General features: G+C 40.8%; 1 protein-coding gene across 1 annotated transcript in view; it reads left to right on the top strand.

The window, feature by feature from the left end:
• The window catches only part of ca7 (carbonic anhydrase VII), a 29777-nt gene extending 11028 nt beyond the window's left edge, over window positions 1-18749 (top strand). Inside the window, exons 5-7 of the mRNA XM_060911775.1 lie at window positions 480-542; window positions 2444-2599; window positions 18536-18749. Of these exons, the coding sequence (XP_060767758.1) occupies window positions 480-542; window positions 2444-2599; window positions 18536-18658 (342 nt within the window). The 3' untranslated portion in view covers window positions 18659-18749. The remainder of the gene's footprint in view (window positions 1-479; window positions 543-2443; window positions 2600-18535) is intronic.
• The last annotated feature ends 3664 nt before the right edge of the window (window positions 18750-22413 follow it).

Raw genomic sequence — 22413 nt, 5'->3', positions numbered from 1 at the left:
CCCCGCCTTTCACCCGTAGTCAGCTGGGATAGGTTCCAGCTTGCCTGCGACCCTGTAGAACAGGATAAAGCGGCTAGAGATAATGGGATGAGATATAAGTCTATGTAAAGCAAATTTTAAATAAACTGTTTTGTTAATACCGCATACTGATTATTTTTTATAAATAATCATCTGGATGTCGATAATTGTGGAAAAGTTTCGATAACTGTGAAACGGTGTCATGTGATCGGGAATCAACTCTCCTCCCCCCCCCCCCCCCCCAGTGGAAGTTTGAGTAATTATTCATGCACAATATGCACAATTTACATATTGAAAGTCTTTTCTACTTTAGCAATGGCCAAAAGATCGTTAAGGTGTCAATAATTGTAGCTGCCACTGTAGTAAGTATGCATACAGCAGTTCAAACGGGGCTTTATGAAATTCCCAGGTTTTTGTGCAACATAACCCTTTTAATTGTATTTTGGTGTGGTTAATTACAGAAAGGAGATGGACACAGAGATCTACATACTATAACTGATGCCTTGTATATGGTCAAATTCAAGGTATGTTTATGCTGTCTTGGGCACATGCAAAGAAATGCTGTAAAGCAAAGATGCCTTCAAAAAATAATGAAATTAATGTTTATACATCAAAAATGCTATAAAGTAACAGTACTGGGTTAACACCAGTTTACTTTTTCAATTTGGGCAGTTGGAAATTCACTGGTAAGTTTTATTGAACATCTTGGATCTGCCACAATGGATCTTCTGGAGAATTTGACGTCATCAAAACGTTAATGCCAGCAAAACCCAGCAGTTTTCGTGATTTTTTTTTTTTTTGTCTGTAAAGTGGTCTATTGCATATTATTATACTTACAGTACACACTTTTTTTTTTTTTAGAATAAAAACATTTATTTTTTTCGCAGTCCAAATCCTGCGCTCTGATTGGCTGGCGAGTGGGTCCATATCCTACGGTACAGACCCCAGTTACGGACCCCGGTTACGGACCTCTGGCGACTCGCTCGTTCACAACAACAAACATAGTAGAATTTTTTGTCAACATTTATCTTTTTTTTTTTTTTTTTATAAGATTTTCAAAAATTCCCTGAGGAAGAAGAAATAAAATAAAACATTTCAGGAGAAAGCTAAAAACCTGTAATTTGCTAACACCGAGCAAAAACATGGCTGAATTCTGAATGACTCCTATTTGTATAAATAGGGGACTACATAGGCGGCAAAATGTTTTTTTCCTGCCATGGAAGTGCACTTGTATACTGAGGAGAAAGCAATTTGCATTACAGCCGTGAATGAGGATTCAAAATGGCGGCTTGCCTCTGTTTTCCCTTTCGGGTGCTCTCGTTTTCTGTTAGAATTTGGTAAAGAAAAAAGATATATATTATTTACCAGCTTAAGGTCGGTCCGTATGGTGAAATACCGTGACCTCGGCCTCGAATACTGATCTCGGCCCAGAGGGCCTCGGTCAGTACTTTCAAGACCTCGGTCACGGTATTTCACAATATGGACCTCCCAGCTGGTAAATAACATGTATGTATTCTATTCCCTTCTAGTGGGTTTATTGATGGCATGCAATATTGTTACATCGCTTTTCCTCCATGTATTACGCCACTCTCCCCAATGGAGAATGAGCGTGCAGTATTGTTACAATATAGCACATTGTCAAGACAACACAACGTCACATGTTGGAGACGTAAAACTTCCATGCTAGCGAGTGACTGTGACAGTTTGTAAACAAACATGGCCGCGAGGTTTGCTTCGTTAAAAGCAGAAGATTTTGAGAGAATTTTGGCTGCCAGGTCGCTCCGTTGTGTGTAGTTGCCAATGTTGATTTTAAAAGTAACTAAGTAAATTACACAGGAAAAATAATATTTGACTTGACTGCGCTAGCATTGGCCTTCGCTAACACCACACCGGCTGGAAGGTAACTGTACTGCTGCACTAACAGCACCGATTCGTGGGTAAGCTAGTGTTGGCCTTCGAGAATGCTGATATAAAGAGTGTGTATGTATAATAATAATATTGGCTGGCTTTTTTTCGTGGTCTCTCAGATATATTCCATTCAGCTAGCATGATATTAAACTCCTCCGACTCGTTCACTATCATGCTAGCTGAATGGAATATATCTGATAGACCATTCAACACCAGCCAATATTACTTAAATATGTTGCTTTCTTTACTGATGTACAAACTTTCTGTAATATTTTCTTTTTTGTTGGAAAGATAATGTTTGGAAATCCCAAAATGTTTTTGTACTAACTCAATTATGCAGAAGTTATTAAAAAAATCTGTTTAAGAAAATTTGTACAAAAATATTTAGTGAGAACATTTAAAAAATTTTAAAAAATCATGTATTGAGAGAGATGGTGCTTGCTGCATTTTCATGTCCTCATCACCATCCTTGCTGTATACACTCAAGCCTTGACTTGTTTTATTCTTTGATTTCAAGGGAAACGTCGCAAATTTCAAAGGTTTCAACCCAAAATGCCTCCTACCTTCTAGTCTAAGGTTTTGGACCTACCCTGGCTCTTTGACCACTCCTCCACTGTATGAAAGTGTCGTATGGATCGTTCTGGCTGATCCTATTACCGTCTCGGAGAAGCAGGTGGGTTACCTACCTTTAAACACCTGCAGGTCTGTGTGTTTATGCATTTACATCTTGCCACAGGACTTCCTCATGGTAGACAGATTTTCTCTGGTCCTTGACCATCATATTGGTTTCAATCATTTGGGTACTTAATGGAGAGGTTAGCCAATGGAAATGCATGGTGAATCTATGGCCAAAAAAAAACAAAACAAAACACCTTTCCTCGGGTCAAGATCAGTTTGACATCTGTGTGAAGTTTGCCATTTTAGTTTTACACTGGAGCTATAGCTGGCTAATAATCATGTTGAGTAGCTGGCTGTGAGTATCAGATCTTGCATCATGCACTTGCATCGAAACTGAGGTTTTTCAGGAGCTCAAATTGACCTACTTATGTGGTTTGTAACAGTGTAGATTACTGATATCTTTTAAAACGCACTACAGGCATTTCAGAGCTAAAAATAATCACAACAGCCATGCTGAAATTAGAATCACTTTTCTTCCTCTGCACATAATTTAGTGTCCCTTCATGTAAGGGTTAGGTTCAAGTGGGAGTTGTGACCCAAAGTTTGGTTTGCATGATAAAATTAAATCTGAAAAAGTATGTACAACCCCGATTCCAAAAAAGTTGGGACAAAGTACAAATTGTAAATAAAAACGGAATGCAATGATGTGGAAGTTTCAAAATTCCATATTTTATTCAGAATAGAACATAGATGACATACCAAATGTTTAAACTGAGAAAATGTATCATTTAAAGAGAAAAATTAGGTGATTTTAAATTTCATGACAACAACACATCTCAAAAAAGTTGGGACAAGGCCATGTTTCCCACTGTGAGACATCCCCTTTTCTCTTTACAACAGTCTGTAAACGTCTGGGGACTGAGGAGACAAGTTGCTCAAGTTTAGGGATAGGAATGTTTAACCCATTCTTGTCGAATGTAGGATTCTAGTTGCTCAAGTGTCTTAGGTCTTTTTTTGTCGTATCTTCCGTTTTATGATGTGCCAACTGTTTTCTATGGGTGAAAGATCTGGACTGCAGGCTGGCCAGTTCAGTACCTGGACCCTTCTACGCAGCCATGATGCTGTAATTGATGCAGTATGTGGTTTGGCATTGTCATGTTGGAAAATGCAAGGTCTTCCCTGAAAGAGATGTCATCTGGATGGGAGCATATGTTGCTCTAGAACCTGGATATACCTTTCAGCATTGATGGTGTCTTTCCAGATGTGTAAGCTGCCCATGCCACACGCACTAATGCAACCCCATACCATCAGAGATGCAGGCTTCTGAACTGAGCGCTGATAACAACTCGGGTCGTCCTTCTCCTCTTTAGTCCGAATGACACGGCGTCCCTGATTTCCATAAAGAACTTCAAATTTTGATTCGTCTGACCACAGAACAGTTTTCCACTTTGCCACAGTCCATTTTAAATGAGCCTTGGCCCAGAGAAGACGTCTGCGCTTCTGGATCATGTTTAGATACGGCTTCTTCTTTGAACTATAGAATTTTAGCTGGCAACGGCAGATGGCACGGTGAATTGTGTTCAGATAATGTTCTCTGGAAATATTCCTGAGCCCATTTTGTGATTTCCAATACAGAAGCATGCCTGTATGTGATGCAGTGCCGTCTAAGGGCCCGAAGATCACGGGCACCCAGTATGGTTTTCCAGCCTTGACCCTTACGCACAGAGATTCTTCCAGATTCTCTGAATCTTTTGATGATGTTATGCACTGTAGATGATGATATGTTCAAACTCTTTGCAATTTTACACTGTCGAACTCCTTTCTGATATTGCTCCACTATTTGTCGGCGCAGAATTAGGGGGACTGGTGATCCTCTTCCCATCTTTACTTCTGAGAGCCGCTGCCACTCCAAGATGCTCTTTTTACACCCAGTCATGTTAATGACCTATTGCCAATTGACCTAATGAGTTGCAATTTGGTCCTCCAGCTGTTCCTTTTTTTGTACCTTTAACTTTTCCAGCCTCTTATTGCCCCTGTCCCAACTTTTTTGAGATGTGTTGCTGTCATGAAATTTCAAATGAGCCAATATTTGGCATGAAATTTCAAAATGTCTTACTTTCAACATTTGATATGTTGTCTATGTTCTACTGTGAATACAATATCAGTTTTTGAGATTTGTAAATTATTGCATTCCGTTTTTATTTACAATTTGTACTTTGTCCCAACTTTTTTGGAATCGGGGTTGTATTTAGTTTTTATAACACTAATGTATTGTTCTATTTTTAGCACTGAACTAAACAGTGTCCTTTGTGCTTCAGTTAGCATAAACCTAACGAGTACAGTTGTGGTCAGAAGTGACCTGCATGTCATCTTGGATATGAAGGTCATGGCAATATTTGGGCTTTCAGTAATTTATTTGAACTGTTCTTTTTCTGTGGCAGAATGATTGTACAGCGTACATCTTTAATTAAAAAAAGCACTAGAATTTGGTGCGCAAGTTTTAATTTTCTTTGGGTTTTCTGAAATCAACACAGGGTCAAAATTATACATACAGGGTCAAAAGTTTACATACGCTCACTTAGATTATTATTCAGAGTTACTGAAACTTCCAAAATGTCTCTTATCTTGCCAAGGCCGAGGTCTCTTAACTTCCTGTTAGTGATCATGATTGACTACAGCTGGTAGCTTCTCTGTGCCTTCATAAACAGGGTTTGTTTACAGCACTCATTGGATTGACCAACACACAATACAATAGGAAAGTCCATGGGGCTCAGTGCAGATCTGAGAAAGAGGATCACAGATATACACAACTCCAGAATGTCTCTTGGAGCCATTTCTAAACAACTGCAAATTCCAAGATCAGTTCAAACAATTGTATGCAAGTTATTGTGAGGTGTAGTCACTTTGCCAAGCCACTTTGCTTCAAGAAAATCCAATCTGTCACCCTCAGCTGAAAGGAAATTGGTTTGGATGGTCAGGAACAACCTGGGAACCACCGTGGCACAGCCCTGCCATGAACTGGAAGCTGATGGATCACGGTCTACAGTTCAGTGAGTTTTACATCACCATGGACCAAGAGGCTGCTATCCAAGAAATAACCCCCTGCTCTAAAATCGACACCTTCAAGCTTAAGTAAAGTTTGAAGCTGTCCACATGGACAAAGAAAAAAGCCTTCTGGAGGAAAGCTGTATGGTCAGATGAGACAAAGATTGAGTTGCTTGGCCACAATGACCACCATATACAGAGGGGCACTGTAACAAACAAGCCCTGACTTCAACCCTATTGAAAATAAATGGACCGTGCTTATAAGTCGAGTCCATGCCAAGAAAAAAAAATTAATTGAACTCTACCAATTCTACCATGAAGAGTTGTGAAATATCCAACCAGAATTCTGCCAGAAGCTTGTTCATGGTAAACAAAAATGTTTGGTCAAGGTGTATCTTGCGAAGAGACATTTTACCCAAATATTAGGTGTGCTGTATGTATATTTTTGACCATGTATGTATAATTTTAGCCCTGTGTTGATATCAGAAAACCGAAAGAAAATTAAAACTTATGCACCAAATTCTAGTGGGTTTTTTTTATTAAATATGTATGCTGTACAATCATTCTGCCACAGAAAAAGAACAGTTCAAAGAAATTACTGAAAGCCCAAATATTGCCATGACCTTCATATCCAAGATGACGTTCATGTCACTGTATGTAAACTTCTGACCACAACTGTATGTAGCAGCTATTCCAGGCCTTATGTTAACAATAGGAGCTTTGAAGCTTTAGTAGTTTATTTTGTATGAACAATCATTTTAACTCTGAGTTACTAAAAATAGTGTCAGTTTTATCCTCCATGTGTACAAATACACACTGTTCCTGCTTTATGATGTTAATAGTTCTCATGTGTTTGGGCTTGACATACATTTGTCAGCCTGCACATTTTGGCAGTGGAACATTTGTCCAGCTAGTATTTAATTATAGAATATAGAAACGGGGCGGCACGGTGGTGTAGTGGTTAGCACTGTCGCCTCACAGCAAGAAGGTCCGGGTTTGAGCCCCGTGGCCGGCGAGGGCCTTTCTGTGTGGAGTTTGCATGTTCTCCCCGTGTCCGCGTGGGTTTCCTCCGGGTGCTCCGGTTTCCCCCACAGTCCAAAGACATGCAGGTTAGGTTAACTGGTGACTCTAAATTGACCGTAGGTGTGAATGTGAGTGTGAATGGTTGTCTGTGTCTATGTGTCAGCCCTGTGATGACCTGGCGACTTGTCCAGGGTGTACCCCGCCTTTCGCCCGTAGTCAGCTGGGATAGGCTCCAGCTTGCCTGCGACCCTGTAGAACAGGATAAAGCGGCTAGAGATAATGAGATGAGATGAATGAGATGAGACATATTTAACACATCAGCGTGTTTATATAAGGACAACACAGTTTGTGTTAATAAATGTGTTGAACTCTATAACACAGTAACTGTGTTGAACTATTTAACACACTAGTGTGTTAAAACAACACAGTTTGTGTTTTTATTTATTTAAATAAATAAATAAAACACAAACTGTGTTGTTTTAACACACTAGTGTGTTAAATAGTTCAACACAGTTACTGTGTTATAGAGTTCAACACATTTATTAACACAAACTGTGTTGTCCTTATATAAACACGCTGATGTGTTAAATATGTGTTGTTTTTAACACATCTCTTTTGAGAGTGTTGAAAGTTGGTATATGTGTTGATTAAGTAATGTGTATGTACCTTTTGATACTAAGAAATATGAGATTTTAATTTCTAGCTCCCCTGGACTAAAGGTCAGGTGGGTTTATGCCATGGGCTGCTGAGGTCAGTGTAAAGAGGTAGGGTTGGTTTCCTGCAGCAGAACTTGAAAAATGTGACAAATAATATCTTGAAACTTGGTATATAGTTGGTATATAGGGTGGGGGATATAGATGACTCTGTCTTCTTGTTTTTAATTACTATTGACTTTATAAACAAAACAGTCCCAGTCAACAGTTTAATACTTGGTAATGTCAATAACGAGTGCTCTGAGAGCACAATGTCTCCCGCTGGCAACTATGCCATAAATCTGGTAAAATGTGACTGAATTGAATGAAATTACAATATGTGTATTACCAACATATAACAAAGAATATTGTCAAGTTTCGTGAAATTCCTTGAAAAATTGTGAGAGGACTTGATTTCAGAAGGTGAGTACCCTTACCGGGACGGACGGACGGACGGACGGACAGACAGACATTGTCCATCCATCCATTATCTGTAGCCGCTTATCCTCGGACAGACATTGCCACGATATAATCCCCCCTTCAGGCCTTTCAGCCAGCAGGGGATAAAAATTAACCAAAAATTCATTTTTCAAATGATCATATATTGGAAACAGCATGGCAATGGCAGATTGGGTGACACATAACTATAATTTTCAGTCATTTTTAAAATGGGTGTTAAAATTGGGGTCTGAAAAATATTTACTAACAAGAAGTGCTTAATATTGTCCTACAATGAAAGAAAGCACAACTTTATTCATCACAACTTGTGCATTTAACAAGTTTAACTCTGCATTTAACCCATCTGAAGCAGAGAACACACACATGTATGTGAGCAGTGACCACACACACATACCCAGAGCAGTGGGCAGCCATGCTAACAGCGCCCAGGGAGCAGTTGGGAGTTGGGTGCCTCACTCAAGGGCACCTCAGCCCAAGGCCGTCCCATATTAACCCTAACCGCATGTCTTTTGGATTGTGGGGGAAACCGGGGCACCTGGAGGAAACCCACGCAGACACAGGGAGAACATGCAAACTCCACACAGAAAGGCCCTCGCCGGCCGCTGGGTTCGAACCCAGAACCTTCTTGCTGTTAGGCAACCGTGCTAGCCACTACACCACCGTGCCGCCCCACTATGTCCCATCTAGGGTGTATTGTCTTGGACTACAGCGTTCCTGGGACAGGCTCCAGATCCACTGCAACCTTGAGCCGAATTAAACTGCTACTGAAGAAGAGCCCCTGCGAGTGGCAAAACCTGTGTAAATGAGCTTCTCTATGTTGAGGATGTGGCAATATTCTCAAAGTATTACAGATCTTTGAGATACTTGACAATACTTTCAGAAGATTTGGCATACAAATGTCCTCAAGCAAGATTGAAACTATGGCATTCAATGTGGATGAATCCATCAAGGACAAGAAGTCCTTAATAATGGTCAATAACTATGATATCAAGAATGTCAGGAGTTTCCACTACCTTGGATATGAAATTACCAATACTAAAAACTCCTCTGCATTCTTACACCCTAGAGTCTCTTTTTCCTTCTAGAAGTGGAATGAGCTGAAACAGGTTTTGACTGGGATGGCACAGTGGTGTAGTGGTTAGCACTGTCGCCTCACAGCAAGAAGGTCCTGGGTTCGAGCCCAGTGGCTGATGAGGACTTTTCTGTGTGGAGTTTGCATGTTCTCCCCGTGTCTGCGTGGGTTTCCTCTGGGTGCGCCAGTTTCCCCCACAGTCCAAAGATATGAAGATTAGGTTAATTGGTGGCTCGAAATTGACTGTAGGTGTGAGTGTGAATTGTTGCTTGTCTCTGTGTCAGCCATGCGATGACCTGGCGACTTGTCCAGGGTGTACCCCGCCTCTCGCCCATAATCAGCTGGGATAGGCTCCAGCTTGCCCATGACCCTGCACAGGATAAGTGGTTACGGATAATGGATGGATGGATGTTTTGACCGATTGTGAGATTCATCTGAGCACACGCATGAATATTTTAAATGCATGTGTCCACTCTCGGTTGCTCTATAGTACCCAGGCATGGGATCTTTCCACTAAAGAAGGACAAAAATTAGAAACAGTATGGAATGGTTTCCTGAGGAAAATGGTATCTGGAGGGTATACTCACAAGAATATCCCCCCCACGCAAAGATATGAAGAAAGGAATAAACCCAGCAACTCAAGTCGAAGGTCAGCTAAACTGGGCTTTTAAGATATCCAACCAGCAGTTGTATGAAATCACTAATTCACAGCCCATTCAAGGGTTCTGCCATTTACAGTGAGCGAGTCAGAGTTTTATTTACTCCCTCTGAGTGAGGGGCAGTGGTGACTCAACAGTTAAGGCTCTGGGTTACTCATCTGAAGGTCATGGGTTCAAGTCCCAATGCTGACAAGCTGCCACTATTAGGCCCTTAACCCTCTCTGCTCCAGGAGCACTATGTCGTGTAACCCCTTGTTATACTTCGCTCTGGATAAGAATGTCAGGTAATACTTGGCTCACGTTTGCCGAATGGAAAATGACGCACTACAGAAACATTGTTTTGTTTGACGTGTGTTTATCAAACAAGACATGGAGAAAAGTGGAAGACCTGTTGGTGATTGATTAGCAGCAGGTGCAGAAGACAATGATGGACAAAAAAAAAAATTGAATGTCTATTGGAACATTGGCCTTGGGGCGTGCCATTGGAAAACAACCATGTGCCACATAGGAAGAAATTATGATGAGATGAATGAAGGGCTAATGTATTACTTTGTACGGTTGTCATTGTAAAGAAAAATTCAGTCAGTAATTACTCAATGACATAACTGCGGGAAAAGTCTGAGGTTGACTCTTGATCATCTTGTCACGGCCTGTAAAGCTGTAAGCCATTAGCACTAAACGAAAGTAGGCAGAACGTTGTAGTGCATTCATTTTTACAACTTGGCCAGCAGGTTTGTTCCATAAATGCAAGCCTATTCTTTGCATTCTTCTTATTGAGAGACCACTTTTGTATTTGAAGTTGTCCCATTGATTGACTCGGAAGTCAATTTTTCCAGCTATATATCAGTGTTACTGATTACATTGTGGCTAATATTCATCAAGCTTTCAGTGTCCTGATACATTTTTGTAATCTCCTTTCTATCCTATCGTTTCCTGCGTACAGGGATAGGTGTCAATACAGAGTTCAGTAAAGAGCACAGATGCAATTCTGAGATGCTTTGAAGTCTCAGGAATGCAGGTCAAAGGTTTTAGCTTTTATTCTGAGAAACTGTCACTCCTGGTGAGTCACAGCAGTGGAGTCCTGCATGTGTGCACAGCAGTACAGCTCATACTGCATGTCTCCTCACAAACACCATTTATTCTGAACGCAAAAATGAGTCTGAATTTGATTTACATGTACGCAGTTCACAAATTAACGAACAGAGCAGTTGGTTAATAACGTTTTTTTTCTATGCTGCTTTTCTAATGTCGACCATTTTTGCCTTTAGTTTACCTTGTGTCTAATTATTTTTCTCTTCCAGAGAGCTCACTGTGATGGTCTCTTCTTGCTAACATGCAATCGATTATACACAAACTGCACAAATTTACAACTGCACATGAAGAATTGCAAGAAACTCCATAACCCGTATTTGAATTTTGAATGTTACCAGTGGATCAGTTAGAATAGAATATATCAGGGCCTCACAATGATGACAAAAATAATAATAGGGCGGCACGGTGGTGTAGTGGTTAGCGCTGTCGCCTCACAGCAAGAAGGTCCGGGTTCGAGCCCCGTGGCTGGCGAGGGCCTTTCTGTGTGGAGTTTGCATGTTCTCCCTGTGTGCGCGTGGGTTTCCTCCGGGTGCTCCGGTTTCCTCCACAGTCCAAAGACATGCAGGTTAGGTTAACTGGTGACTCTAAATTGACCGTAGGTGTGAATGTGAGTGTGAATGGTTGTCTGTGTCTATGTGTCAGCCCTGTGATGACCTGGCGACTTGTCCAGGGTGTACCCCGCCTTTCGCCCGTAGTCAGCTGGGATAGGCTCCAGCTTGCCTGCGACCCTGTAGAACAGGATAAAGCGGCTAGAGATAATGAGATGAGTAATGGCTGTTTTATTCAATACTGAAATCGGGCAGTCTGGCAACAGAATAGTTCTTCTGCACTTTATCATGGCCTACAATAGAAATGTACAATATTATTTTAAAGCTTGATAATTGATGAGTGTGGGCAGCATGGTGGTGTAGTGGTTAGCACTGTCTCCTCACAGCAAGAAGGTTCTGGGTTCGAGCCCAGTGGCTGATGGGGGCCTTTCTGTGTGGAGTTTGCATGTTCTCCCCGTGTCTGCGTGGGTTTCCTCCGAGTGCTCCGGTTTCCCCCACAGTCCAAATATATGCAGGTTAGGCTAATTGGTGGCTCTAAATTGACCGTAGGTGTGAATGTGAGCGTGAATGGTTCTTTGTCTCTATGTGTCAGCCCTGCAATGATCTGGTGACATGTCCAGGGTGTACCCCACCTCTCACCCATAGTCAGCTGGGATAGGCTCCAGCTTGCCCATGACCCTGCACAGGATAAACGGTTACGGATAATGGATGGATGGATGGATGGATGGATGGATGGATGGAATTGATGAGTGCATTACAAGCTTTTGTATACATATCCATAAAATCCATCTGTAAATATTTTACATCACAATTAGAAACTTCAAAACAAAAACTGTTGCAAGTATCAACTGCACTATAAAACAGTTGCAGTAAAAATCTGAATGTGTTCAACAATAATCATCAGGAAATCTATAGCGACGTGAATTTAATAATAAAGGGATTCATTTTGCCATATACACCCGTGAACTGGTTCAGATCCCCTGAGTCCATGCTTTGAAGAACCACTGAGCGATATTAACCTGTTTCGTGTGTGTGTGTGTAAGTAATTGCAGCAATATACCATGTTATAAGTACTACATGTGTAGACTGATTCCCAAGTCTTTGAAAAATTTATACGTGTGTGTTTTATTTTCACCCCCTATAGCCATGTTACATACCAACACACAAAGCACTCGCATGTCTTTCTTTTCATGTCTGCAGAAAATTTAGAATTGCTTTGCCTTGCCTTCAGTCATCCAGTGCCATCAGGCAGTGGTGAAACATTAACAAAATGTGCATTCCATGTCCCTCGCTCTTTCATCACTGCCAGTTGATTTGATCTGTTAAGGCTCGTCTCCATCTCAATGAGAGACTTCGATGTAGTGTGTGGTTTCCCTTTTCTACTTTTTGGCACTGGAGACCACACGAGCAATACTGTATTTAGAATAAACATGATCTAAACACTTCACTGTGTACACTCTTCCAAAAAAAAAAGTTTCCTTGTTTGTCCTTCAGAATCGTGGGGTTCAGTTCCTATAACGGACTGTAGCAGGTGTGTTTGGGTCGAACCGCGCTGGATGGGAAGCATTCAGAGTAATTATTAATATGGCACATATGAACCCTGTTTTCCCTCAATCCCTCATCTGCTACACAGAAGATAATGGGTTTGAGAAACCCTTCTGGAAACTAAGAACCCTGAACTATTCAAAGAGCCCATGAGGAACCCTTGTGCACTTTATGTAACCTAGCTTTCTAGAACCTTCTTGAAGCATTTCTAACACATACTAATCAATCTTGACTTATCATTTTTTCCTTATGGAATGTTTGTCATCTTAAGGGTCTTTTGCAATACTTTATCAACTTGATTAAGGCCAAAGCATCACATCAACCTGTTAGTTATTAGTTATGGCTGGGGTCTTGCCCAAACTGATAATCACATCATCAGTTTTTCCTCTGGCTAATCAGACACAAGGCACACCACCACTCTTGCTAGAGCAGTTGGGGGTTAGGCGCCTTGCATTTGGCCATTGCTTCACCCCCAAACATCAACCTGACTGTCTTATAAGCAGTAGAATATTGCTGCATTGCTGTCTGATGCAATTTTCTGTTCAAAAAAAAAAGGGGGGGGTGTACCCATGTACTGTATTTTGATAGCTGTAACAGGACATCAGGGCTGTCTTAGGTTTAATGCAGTGTATGTAATTACATTTGCATGAACTCCTGGTTTTTCAATGAGAAATTCTTTCTGATTTTGATTCTAGCTATGTAGAAGCGAAGTCGACAGTTCCTGTGTAATCTGTATGTAGGAACTGCCAAATTGGTGTTTGATTGGCAATATAATTGGCATGGGAATTATATAAAAGTCTTTTGTTAAAATACGCTTACGTACTTGCACAGCTTTGGTAGCAGACCATCCAATATTAGGTGAGAAATATTGGAACAGAGAGTCTTGAAGTAAACAACACTTAATATTTGGCTGCATATCCTTTGCCTACAATAACTGCATCAAGCCAATGACCCACTGACATCACCAAACTGTTGCATTCTTCTTTTTTCTTTTTTGTGATGCTGTTCTGTGCTTCTACTACAGCTTCTTTCAGTTGTTTGTTTTGTAAAGTTTAAGTGTCCTGTTCAGGTGGTGAAATGCATGCTCCATTGGGTTAAGCTCTGGTGATTGACTCAGCCAGTCTAAAACCTTTTACCTTTTCCTCCTGATGCGTTGGTAATGTGGTTTGTGTCATTGTCTTGCCTTGCTGCATGATAAAGTTCCTCCCAATCAAACTGGATGCATTTCTCTGTAAATTGTCAGACAGAATCTTTTACTTCTCTAGTCATTCTGCAGCTACCATCATGAGGTATGCCGAGATCAGACTACATGAATTCAGCCTAGTTTTGACATAATTTTGTCACAGCTGACAAATTTCCAGTATTGGGCCCAAATACGAATGTTGGGAATGACAAACGGGCCTTGTAGTGTGACAGTCAATGGATAGCGATGTGGTATCTGGGATGGCCCATGACACCCTGGTGAGAAGTCTAGCATGTCAGACTTTTTTGTACAACCCTGATTCCAAAAAAGTTGGGACAAAGTACAAATTGTAAATAAAAGCGGAATGCAATGATGTGGAAGTTTCAAAATTCCATATTTTATTCAGAATAGAACATGGATGACATATCAAATGTTTAAACTAAGAAAATGCATCATTTAAAGAGAAAAATTAGGTGATTTTAAATTTCATGACGACACATCTCAAAGTTGGGACAAGGCCATGTTTACCACTGGGAGACATCCCCTTTTCTCTTTACAACAGTCTGTAAACGTCTGGGGACTGAGGAGACAAGTTGTTCAAGTTTAGGGATAGGAATGTTAACCCATTCTTGTCTAATGTAGGATTCTAGTTGCTCAACTGTCTTAGGTCTTTTTTGTCTTATCTTCCGTTTTATGATGCGCCAAAAGTTTTCTATGGGTGAAAGATCTGGACTGCAGGCTGGCCAGTTCAGTACCCGGACCCTTCTTCTACGCAGCCATGATGCTGTAATTGATGCAGTATGTGGTTTGACATTGTCATGTTGGAAAATGCAAGGTCTTCACTGAAAGAGACGTCGTCTGGATGGGAGCATATGTTGCTCTAGAACCTGGATATACCTTTCAGCATTGATGGTGTCATTCCAGATGTGTAAGCTGCCCATGCCACATGCACTAATGCAACCCCATACCATCAGAGATGCAGGCTTCTGAATTGAGCGCTGATAACAACTTGGGTCGTCCTTCTCCTCTTTAGTCCGAATGACACGGCATCCCTGATTTCCATAAAGAACTTCAAATTTTGATTCGTCTGACCACAGAACAGTTTTCCACTTTGCCACAGTCCATTTTAAATGAGCCTTGGCCCAGAGAAGACGTCTGCGCTTCTGGATCGTGTTTAGATACGGCTTCTTCTTTGAACTATAGAGTTTTAGCTGGCAACGGCGGATGGCACGGTGAATTGTGTTCACAGATAATGTTCTCTGGAAATATTCCTGAGCCCATTTTGTGATTTCCAATACAGAAGCATGCCTGTATGTGATGCAGTGCCGTCTAAGGGCCCGAAGATCACGGGCACCCAGTCTGGTTTTCCGGCCTTGACCCTTACGCACAGAGATTCTTCCAGATTCTCTGAATCTTTTGATGATATTATGCACTGTAGATGATGATATGTTCAAACTCTTTGCAATTTTACACTGTCGAACTCCTTTCTGATATTGCTCCACTATTTGTCGGCGCAGAATTAGGGGGATTGGTGATCCTCTTCCCATCTTTACTTCTGAGAGCCGCTGCCACTCCAAGATGCTCTTTTTATACCCAGTCATGTTAATGACCTATTGCCAATTGACCTAATGAGTTGCGATTTGGTCCTCCAGCTGTTCATTTTTGTACCTTTTAACTTTTCCGGCCTCTTATTGCCCCTGTCCCAACTTTTTTGAGATGTGTTGCTGTCATGAAATTTCAAATGAGCCAATATTTGGTATGAAATTTCAAAATGTCTCACTTTTGACATTTGATATGTTGTCTATGTTCTACTGTGAATACAATATCAGTTTTTGAGATTTGTAAATTATTGCATTCCGTTTTTATTTACAATTTGTACTTTGTCCCAACTTTTTTGGAATCGGGGTTGTATTTCCTTTTCTTTTTTTTTCGTTTATTTAAAAGGGACAATGCACATTAATCAACATCTCCATCTGAATTAAAAATGTAAATGTGCCAGAGTTAGCAAATTAGCTAATTTTCATCTGTAGTCCCTTGGCAGGTCAGTACAGCAACATAAAACAACAGCAACAACAACAAAAAACAATACAAGCACCCAGCACAAAAATGAGTAATTTTGTATAAGAGTGATGTGTGACCTGAGGGCTATTCATGGTTACAATACTGGTTAATTTTGATCCATCTCTTAAGTCTGGTTTTAAAAGTTGTATAATTTGAACTTTCCGTTACCTCACAAGGAAGACTATTCCAGTAGTTAGAGGCCCTTACTGAGAAGACTGTATGCCCTTGTCGAGTTTGACAACGTCTATAATGTGGTCCTTAATGGCCATGATTTCAAGTTTCTTGACCCTCCTCCTGACGACACGCAAGGACATGAACAAAGATTGGCCTCAGGATAAAAGCTGTAGTGTTGCCAGTATCACAACTACGGTAAGACACAGCAAGCATTTATGGCACCATGATATAATAATCTGACATGGCGACCATCATGAAAGATAAACATTGTTTAGTCTGATCCTGGCGTTACATCATCAATAAAATTTAGTGAGCCCGTTCCAGAACCAGTCATGCAAGCCATAATACTCCACCATGCTTGACCAATGAGCTTGTATGTTTTGGATCACAAGCAGATCCTTTCTTCCTCCACACTTTGGCCTTTCTCTTACTTTGGTTGAGGTTAATCTTATTTCCAAGATTTTGTGGCTTATTTTTCTTTGCCAATTCCAATCTGGCTGTCCTATTCTTACTGTTGACTAGTGTTTTGTGTCTTGTAGTATTTCTGCAATATTGTTTTTTTTTTTAATGGTGGATTGTGATATCTTGACCCCTGCCCTGTGGAGGTTGTCAAAGATGTAACGGTGTTGTTTTGGGGGTTTTCTTCACAGCTCTACAATGCTTTGTCCTCAACTGCTGTTAATATTTTTTGGCCGGACTATTTAATGTACACATGAATAGTCTGTGTACTAATCTGTGCCAAGTTTCCCAAAAGCATCATAACACAAAGATCATCGTTAAATGGTAGAGCGAGCAGCACAATGAACACTTTGTCTCCTACTTAAGAGCCTTTTAGCATTAATTATTGTTAGTACACTAGTGGTGGTGGTAGCTACCCCCCAAGGGCATTGCAAATTGTTGTATTTCTGGGTTTCATGTGACATCACAGCCGCCTCATTAGTTATTCAAAACTTTAGCTGGTGGTCTACCAAAGCTCAGTTGATGAAGCGTTTGTACGGAGAAGGTGCATTGCTCGCATGAAAAATGCCTTACGCTTGCGTCGTTTTAGGTTGTTCGAATTGATCAAACCGTGAAACTGATAAAAGTTTCTTCAGGGTTCCCTGTGAACTAATAAAGGGTGAACGAACACAGGATTTCACAAAAAGATGTTGAGAAAGGTGGCTTTTGAACCTCTCACTGAAATCAAAGGGAGCCGAGTCGAAGCATGCTCAAGTTTGCAGTGACCACTTGGTGAAAGGTTTGTATTTCCCTCTCAGTTATGTCCTTATTGTTTAAGTACTTCTCTTGCTATGTGTCGTTATTTTATGGTACTTTTTTTTTTTTTTTTAAGTCATGAAGCACTAAAGTCCCCAGCTGTTTCTTTGTTTACTCCTCACTCCTCACAAAGTCCATATGCATGAAGGTTGCGACAAAATTATTACCCAGCCGTATAGTTACAATGCGCCGTGATCACTTCTCTGTCTTGTTGAACTAAGATCCAGGTCTTTAAAGGGGTTTCTGATGATCTTTGTGAATGATTTACCTGAGAGATAAGAGCCAACACAAGTGAGAATCAAGCCAACTGTTGTTTGTTTACACTTCAATTTGCAGCGCTTCATTGTAAAGACGTGAACAAAAAGCTTTAAAAAAACAAACTTACACGGGCAAAAACTATACAGGACTCATTCGGCAGCGACTTGATCCCGAGGTCCTTTACCCAGCCAAGAAAAAAAGTTGTAAGCCTCCATACTCTTCCATGCTTTCATCTGTTTTGTGGTGTAGAAGGATGTCTGCAACACCAGATAGTTTGAGATGTCGGGGAACTCGACTGAAGGGTAGTTTTCAAGATTGTATGACAAATCCTTCTTTCCCAGACTGTAGGGGTCGATTCCATTGCACATAGCAATTTTCTGAATATATTTAAAGCAAGCAGTGGCTTCTAGATTACGAGCGTACTCTGATAAGTTATCGCTAGTTGTTTGTACTACGGCAGGTTTAGACCACCAGCTATTTCATTTCCAGTAAAACCGCAAAGAAAAGTCACGTGACTGAAACCCAGCAATTGGCTGTGTTGAATGGCTGTGATTTTTCTTACCCCTTTTCTCAGCTTCACAATGGTTTGCGTTTCTCCCATAGACAACTGTATGGTCATTGATCTATTGGATCAGATTCACCTTTTGATCTCCAGCTCCATTGTCTTCAGTGTACAGCAACAAAAAACAAAAGAATTGGTTTTGCTGTTCCAGTACTTTCAAAAGGGACTGTAGCATTGTTTTACACTGCTGACTGGTGAACATTTCAACGAGTTAGCAAACCCATATCAGAGGAAAATAAAAATTGCAAATCAAAATACTTAAAATCCATATTTTATCTTTTTGCTCTCAAGCACGTGTATTCTTATGTTAGGAACTGGATTGTTGCATTTCTAATGTTCTCCTTTTCCTTCCTAATGGCTATAGATGGGGAAGTTCAGGATGTTGCTCTTTAACACTGAAGAGGAGGAGCAGAGGAAACGCATGGAGAACAACATTCGCCCTCCACAGCCGCTGAAGGGAAGGACAGTCCGTGCCTCCTTTCAGTAGCCAGCCAGTCACCATACTGACACTGAAATGTTTTGGCGTCCTATTTCTGCAACTCTGAAGTCTAGACACTGTTTGTTTTTATTTAATTGAAGTCAGGCATATTGTGAGACTCAGTAAAATGATCAACCCAACCCCAATAAGCACTTAGGAAAGGCATCACTTGCTGTGTAGGCATACATGTTACGTCATAGCCTGCTGAGAAACATAAATCATGTATTGACGATGAGCTGATTAGATATGAGCTGAAGATGCAAAAATACAACCAGGTATTATATTTATTTTTTTTCTCATTGTGGATTTGCTTTTCTATCAAAAGGATGAATCGTAAAACAGTAGAGGAATGATGTTTTTACAAGTCCTTCCTAAAATGCATTGAGTGCCAGAATGAGTCTTGCAGAATTTCTATAATCCATCGTGATCAGACTTATGCTGAGTGAGCCACCCTCAGTTGTGGGCAGTGACTCAAACTTCATGAGCCAGGACAAGCCTTCAGATTTTCCACAACATTTGGATAGTAACCCACATCTGGCAGGTCACACTTAATCTCTTCACCGCTTATTATCCTGGCCAAATAATGGAACATGACGAAATAATCCAGAAATTTCCAGGCTTGTAATCTAACAAAATGTTCCGTTACTGGAAAAGATTTCTTTGCGTTCTTTGTCCTTTACAAATTTAATGCATTTTGCTAAGCTTGTATTTTCACTACACCATGCTCTTTCTCCTTTATGATGATTCATTTCATCTCATTATCTCTAGTCGCTTTATCCTGTTCTACAGGGTCACAGGCAAGCTGGAGCCTATCCCAGCTTACTATGGGCGAAAGGTGGGGTTCACCCTGGACAAGTCGCCAGGTCATCACAGGGCTGACACATAGACACAGACAACCATTCACACTCACATTCACACCTACGGTCAATTTAGAGCCACCAGTTAACCTAACCTGCATGTCTTTGGACTGTGGGGGAAACCGGAGCACCCAGAAGAAACCCACGCAGACACGGGGAGAACATGCAAACTCCACACAGAAAGGCCCTCGTCGGCCACGGGGCTCGAACCTGGACCTTCTTGCTGTGAGGCGACAGCGCTAACCACTACACCACCGTGCCGCCCCACATGATCATTTATATTGTCCCATTTTTAATTGGTATTAACCCCATCGATTAGCAAGTCATATCTAGGTGGTTAGTCAAAATGAGTGACTGAAATTTTGCTAACGCTTATAGACAAACTAGTATAGGCTTCCTATGAAGTAAAATTAGTGGAATATTTCTTATCCAGGCGGCATGGTGGTGTAGTGGTTAGCGCTGTCACCTCACAGCAAGAAGGTCCGGGTTCGAGCCCCGTGGCCGGCGAGGGCCTTTCTGTGCGGAGTTTGCATGTTCTCCCCGTGTCCGCGTGGGTTTCCTCCGGGTGCTCCGGTTTCCCCCACAGTCCAAAGACATGCAGGTTACGTTAACTGGTGACTCTAAATTGACCGTAGGTGTGAATGTGAGTGTGAATGGTTGTCTGTGTCTATGTGTCAGCCCTGTGATGACCTGGCGACTTGTCCAGGGTGTACCCCGCCTTTCGCCCGTAGTCAGCTGGGATAGGCTCCAGCTTGCCTGCGACCCTGTAGAACAGGATAAAGCGGCTAGAGATAATGAGGTGAGATGAGATTTCTTATCCAAATATTGGCTGTCTTTTAAAAGTGGAATTAAGATTTTTGATGCTATTGGGTGTATGTGAGGTCTCAGTTCTCCAGAACACTCGAGCCTGACTCAAGCCTGACAGAATTAGAGAGCCATTGGACCACAACTGATACTGAATCTCAAAAAAAAAAAAGTGTGACATCACAATTTAAAGTCTGTTTTGCATGAGTGTTGGGATTACTCATACTGTTTCTTCTTAGGCGTGATGCTTTTTTGAAATCCAGATCAGCTAATTAATATGGTTTTAAATCTACAGAAGCCTGGAATGCTTTCAAAAGAGTTGATTAAATTTGCATCAGAGATTAATGCTGCTGCAATTATTTAGTCCATTCTTCACAAGGATGTCTGGTGGCTGCTTCAAAATTGTTACTGTTTATACTGAATCAATACTATTCTAGCTGGGTTGTATTGTGTAGAATGGATGAAAAACTCGGTCAGTGCTCTGAAAAGAGAGGCTCTGTTTCTACCAGTATAACCCTTAAAGAATACTTGGACATTACTATAAAGGGCGTTATGGCAGCTTTATATTCTTTATTTAGTTTAAAAAGTTTTCTTAATTTAGACAGACTTTATGGATGGGTTGCTAGCAAGTATATGATTTCTTGCACCAGGCTTTCAGCTTCATACATAGTTTGTCACGTGTCTGTGTAGTCATAATATGGGTTACAAAGAGCTATCTAATAATTAAATAGTCTCCTAGGGTGAATCGTTGAATTTGTGCTTGAAATTAGCTATTTATTGTCAGTTAGTATCTTGTGATTGGAAAAATGTTAATTACAATAAAATTAAAACAATTACATTTTCACTGTTTTTGTCTTTTCTATTTTATACATCACATGTTAGAAACACTCCCAAACCATCAGTTGATTAGGAGAGATACTTGACTGGCATTAGTTACTTATTCATGTTCTGGTAATCTAAGACGAGTGTTGAAGTTTCACTGAGGATCTCTTTGGGTCCATTTACCCAAGCACAATGATTACATTTTCACTGTAAGAGGAATAAAATGTATATCCTATTGTTTTGGGATAAAGAGTTGGCGGTGGGAGGGATATTCAATAAGAAGAGGGATTACCCCTCCTACTGCCAACTCTTTATCCCAGAACAATAGAACATGCATCCTTTGATGGCCATTTAATTGTCCAAATCAATGGAGTGTATGTAAGTTTTTGTGCTTGATATATTCCTGAGATTTAACAAAATCACCTCAAGTGACCAGAACAGTTCGTCACAATGGGTAATGTTTTTTCACACATTCCAACACAGTTCCAAAACTGCTTTTTACAACATCTTCATTTATCTGTTGTTGTTTTTTTTTTAAGTACAACCATGACATGCATACTACATAGATATTGTAGCTGAACTTGTGCTGAATACAAAAAAGTTATATGACTTTTTGAAAATACTGCTTAGGTTTGTTGAAATTGACAACATCAGAGCATGCCAAAATCATTAGAGTGCCAGAATATGCCCTCAGACCCCAGAGGGTTAAAGTAATTGTGTTCAGTTTTGGTAGTATGATACTTTTGGGGATCTAGTAATGAAATGTGAATGCAAGTCAAATGTTGCAATGCCCTTTACTGCCACTTTGTGGCAAAGGAAGAATTAACAATAAATATGCATCAATTTTTCTCAGTGTAGAGAGATGCAATGTTTTACGAAGGTTTATACACTCTTGGAAGTGTATGATTCAGGGAATGTGTAAATAAAGAGAGTTGGTCTGTATGTTGCAATTGCAATATGATACACTTGTTCCAAAAGGGACTTCTGGGTCAAACAGGTGTCCAAAATCATCTCATCTCATTATCTCGAGCCGCTTTATCCTTCTACAGGGTCGCAGGCAAGCTGGAGCCTATCCCAGCTGACTATGGGCGAAAGGCGGGGTACACCCTGGACAAGTCGCCAGGTCATCACAGGGCTGTGCATAGACACAGACAACCATTCACACCTACGGTCAATTTAGAGTCACCAGTTAACCTATCCTGCATGTCTTCGGACTGTGGGGGAAACCGGAGCACCCAGAGGAAACCCACGCGGACACGGGGAGAACATGCAAACTCCGCA

This window comes from Neoarius graeffei, chromosome 27 (assembly GCF_027579695.1).
Source record: "Neoarius graeffei isolate fNeoGra1 chromosome 27, fNeoGra1.pri, whole genome shotgun sequence".
Lineage (NCBI taxonomy): Eukaryota > Metazoa > Chordata > Actinopteri > Siluriformes > Ariidae > Neoarius > Neoarius graeffei.
This window is presented reverse-complemented; position numbering and strand designations above follow the sequence as displayed.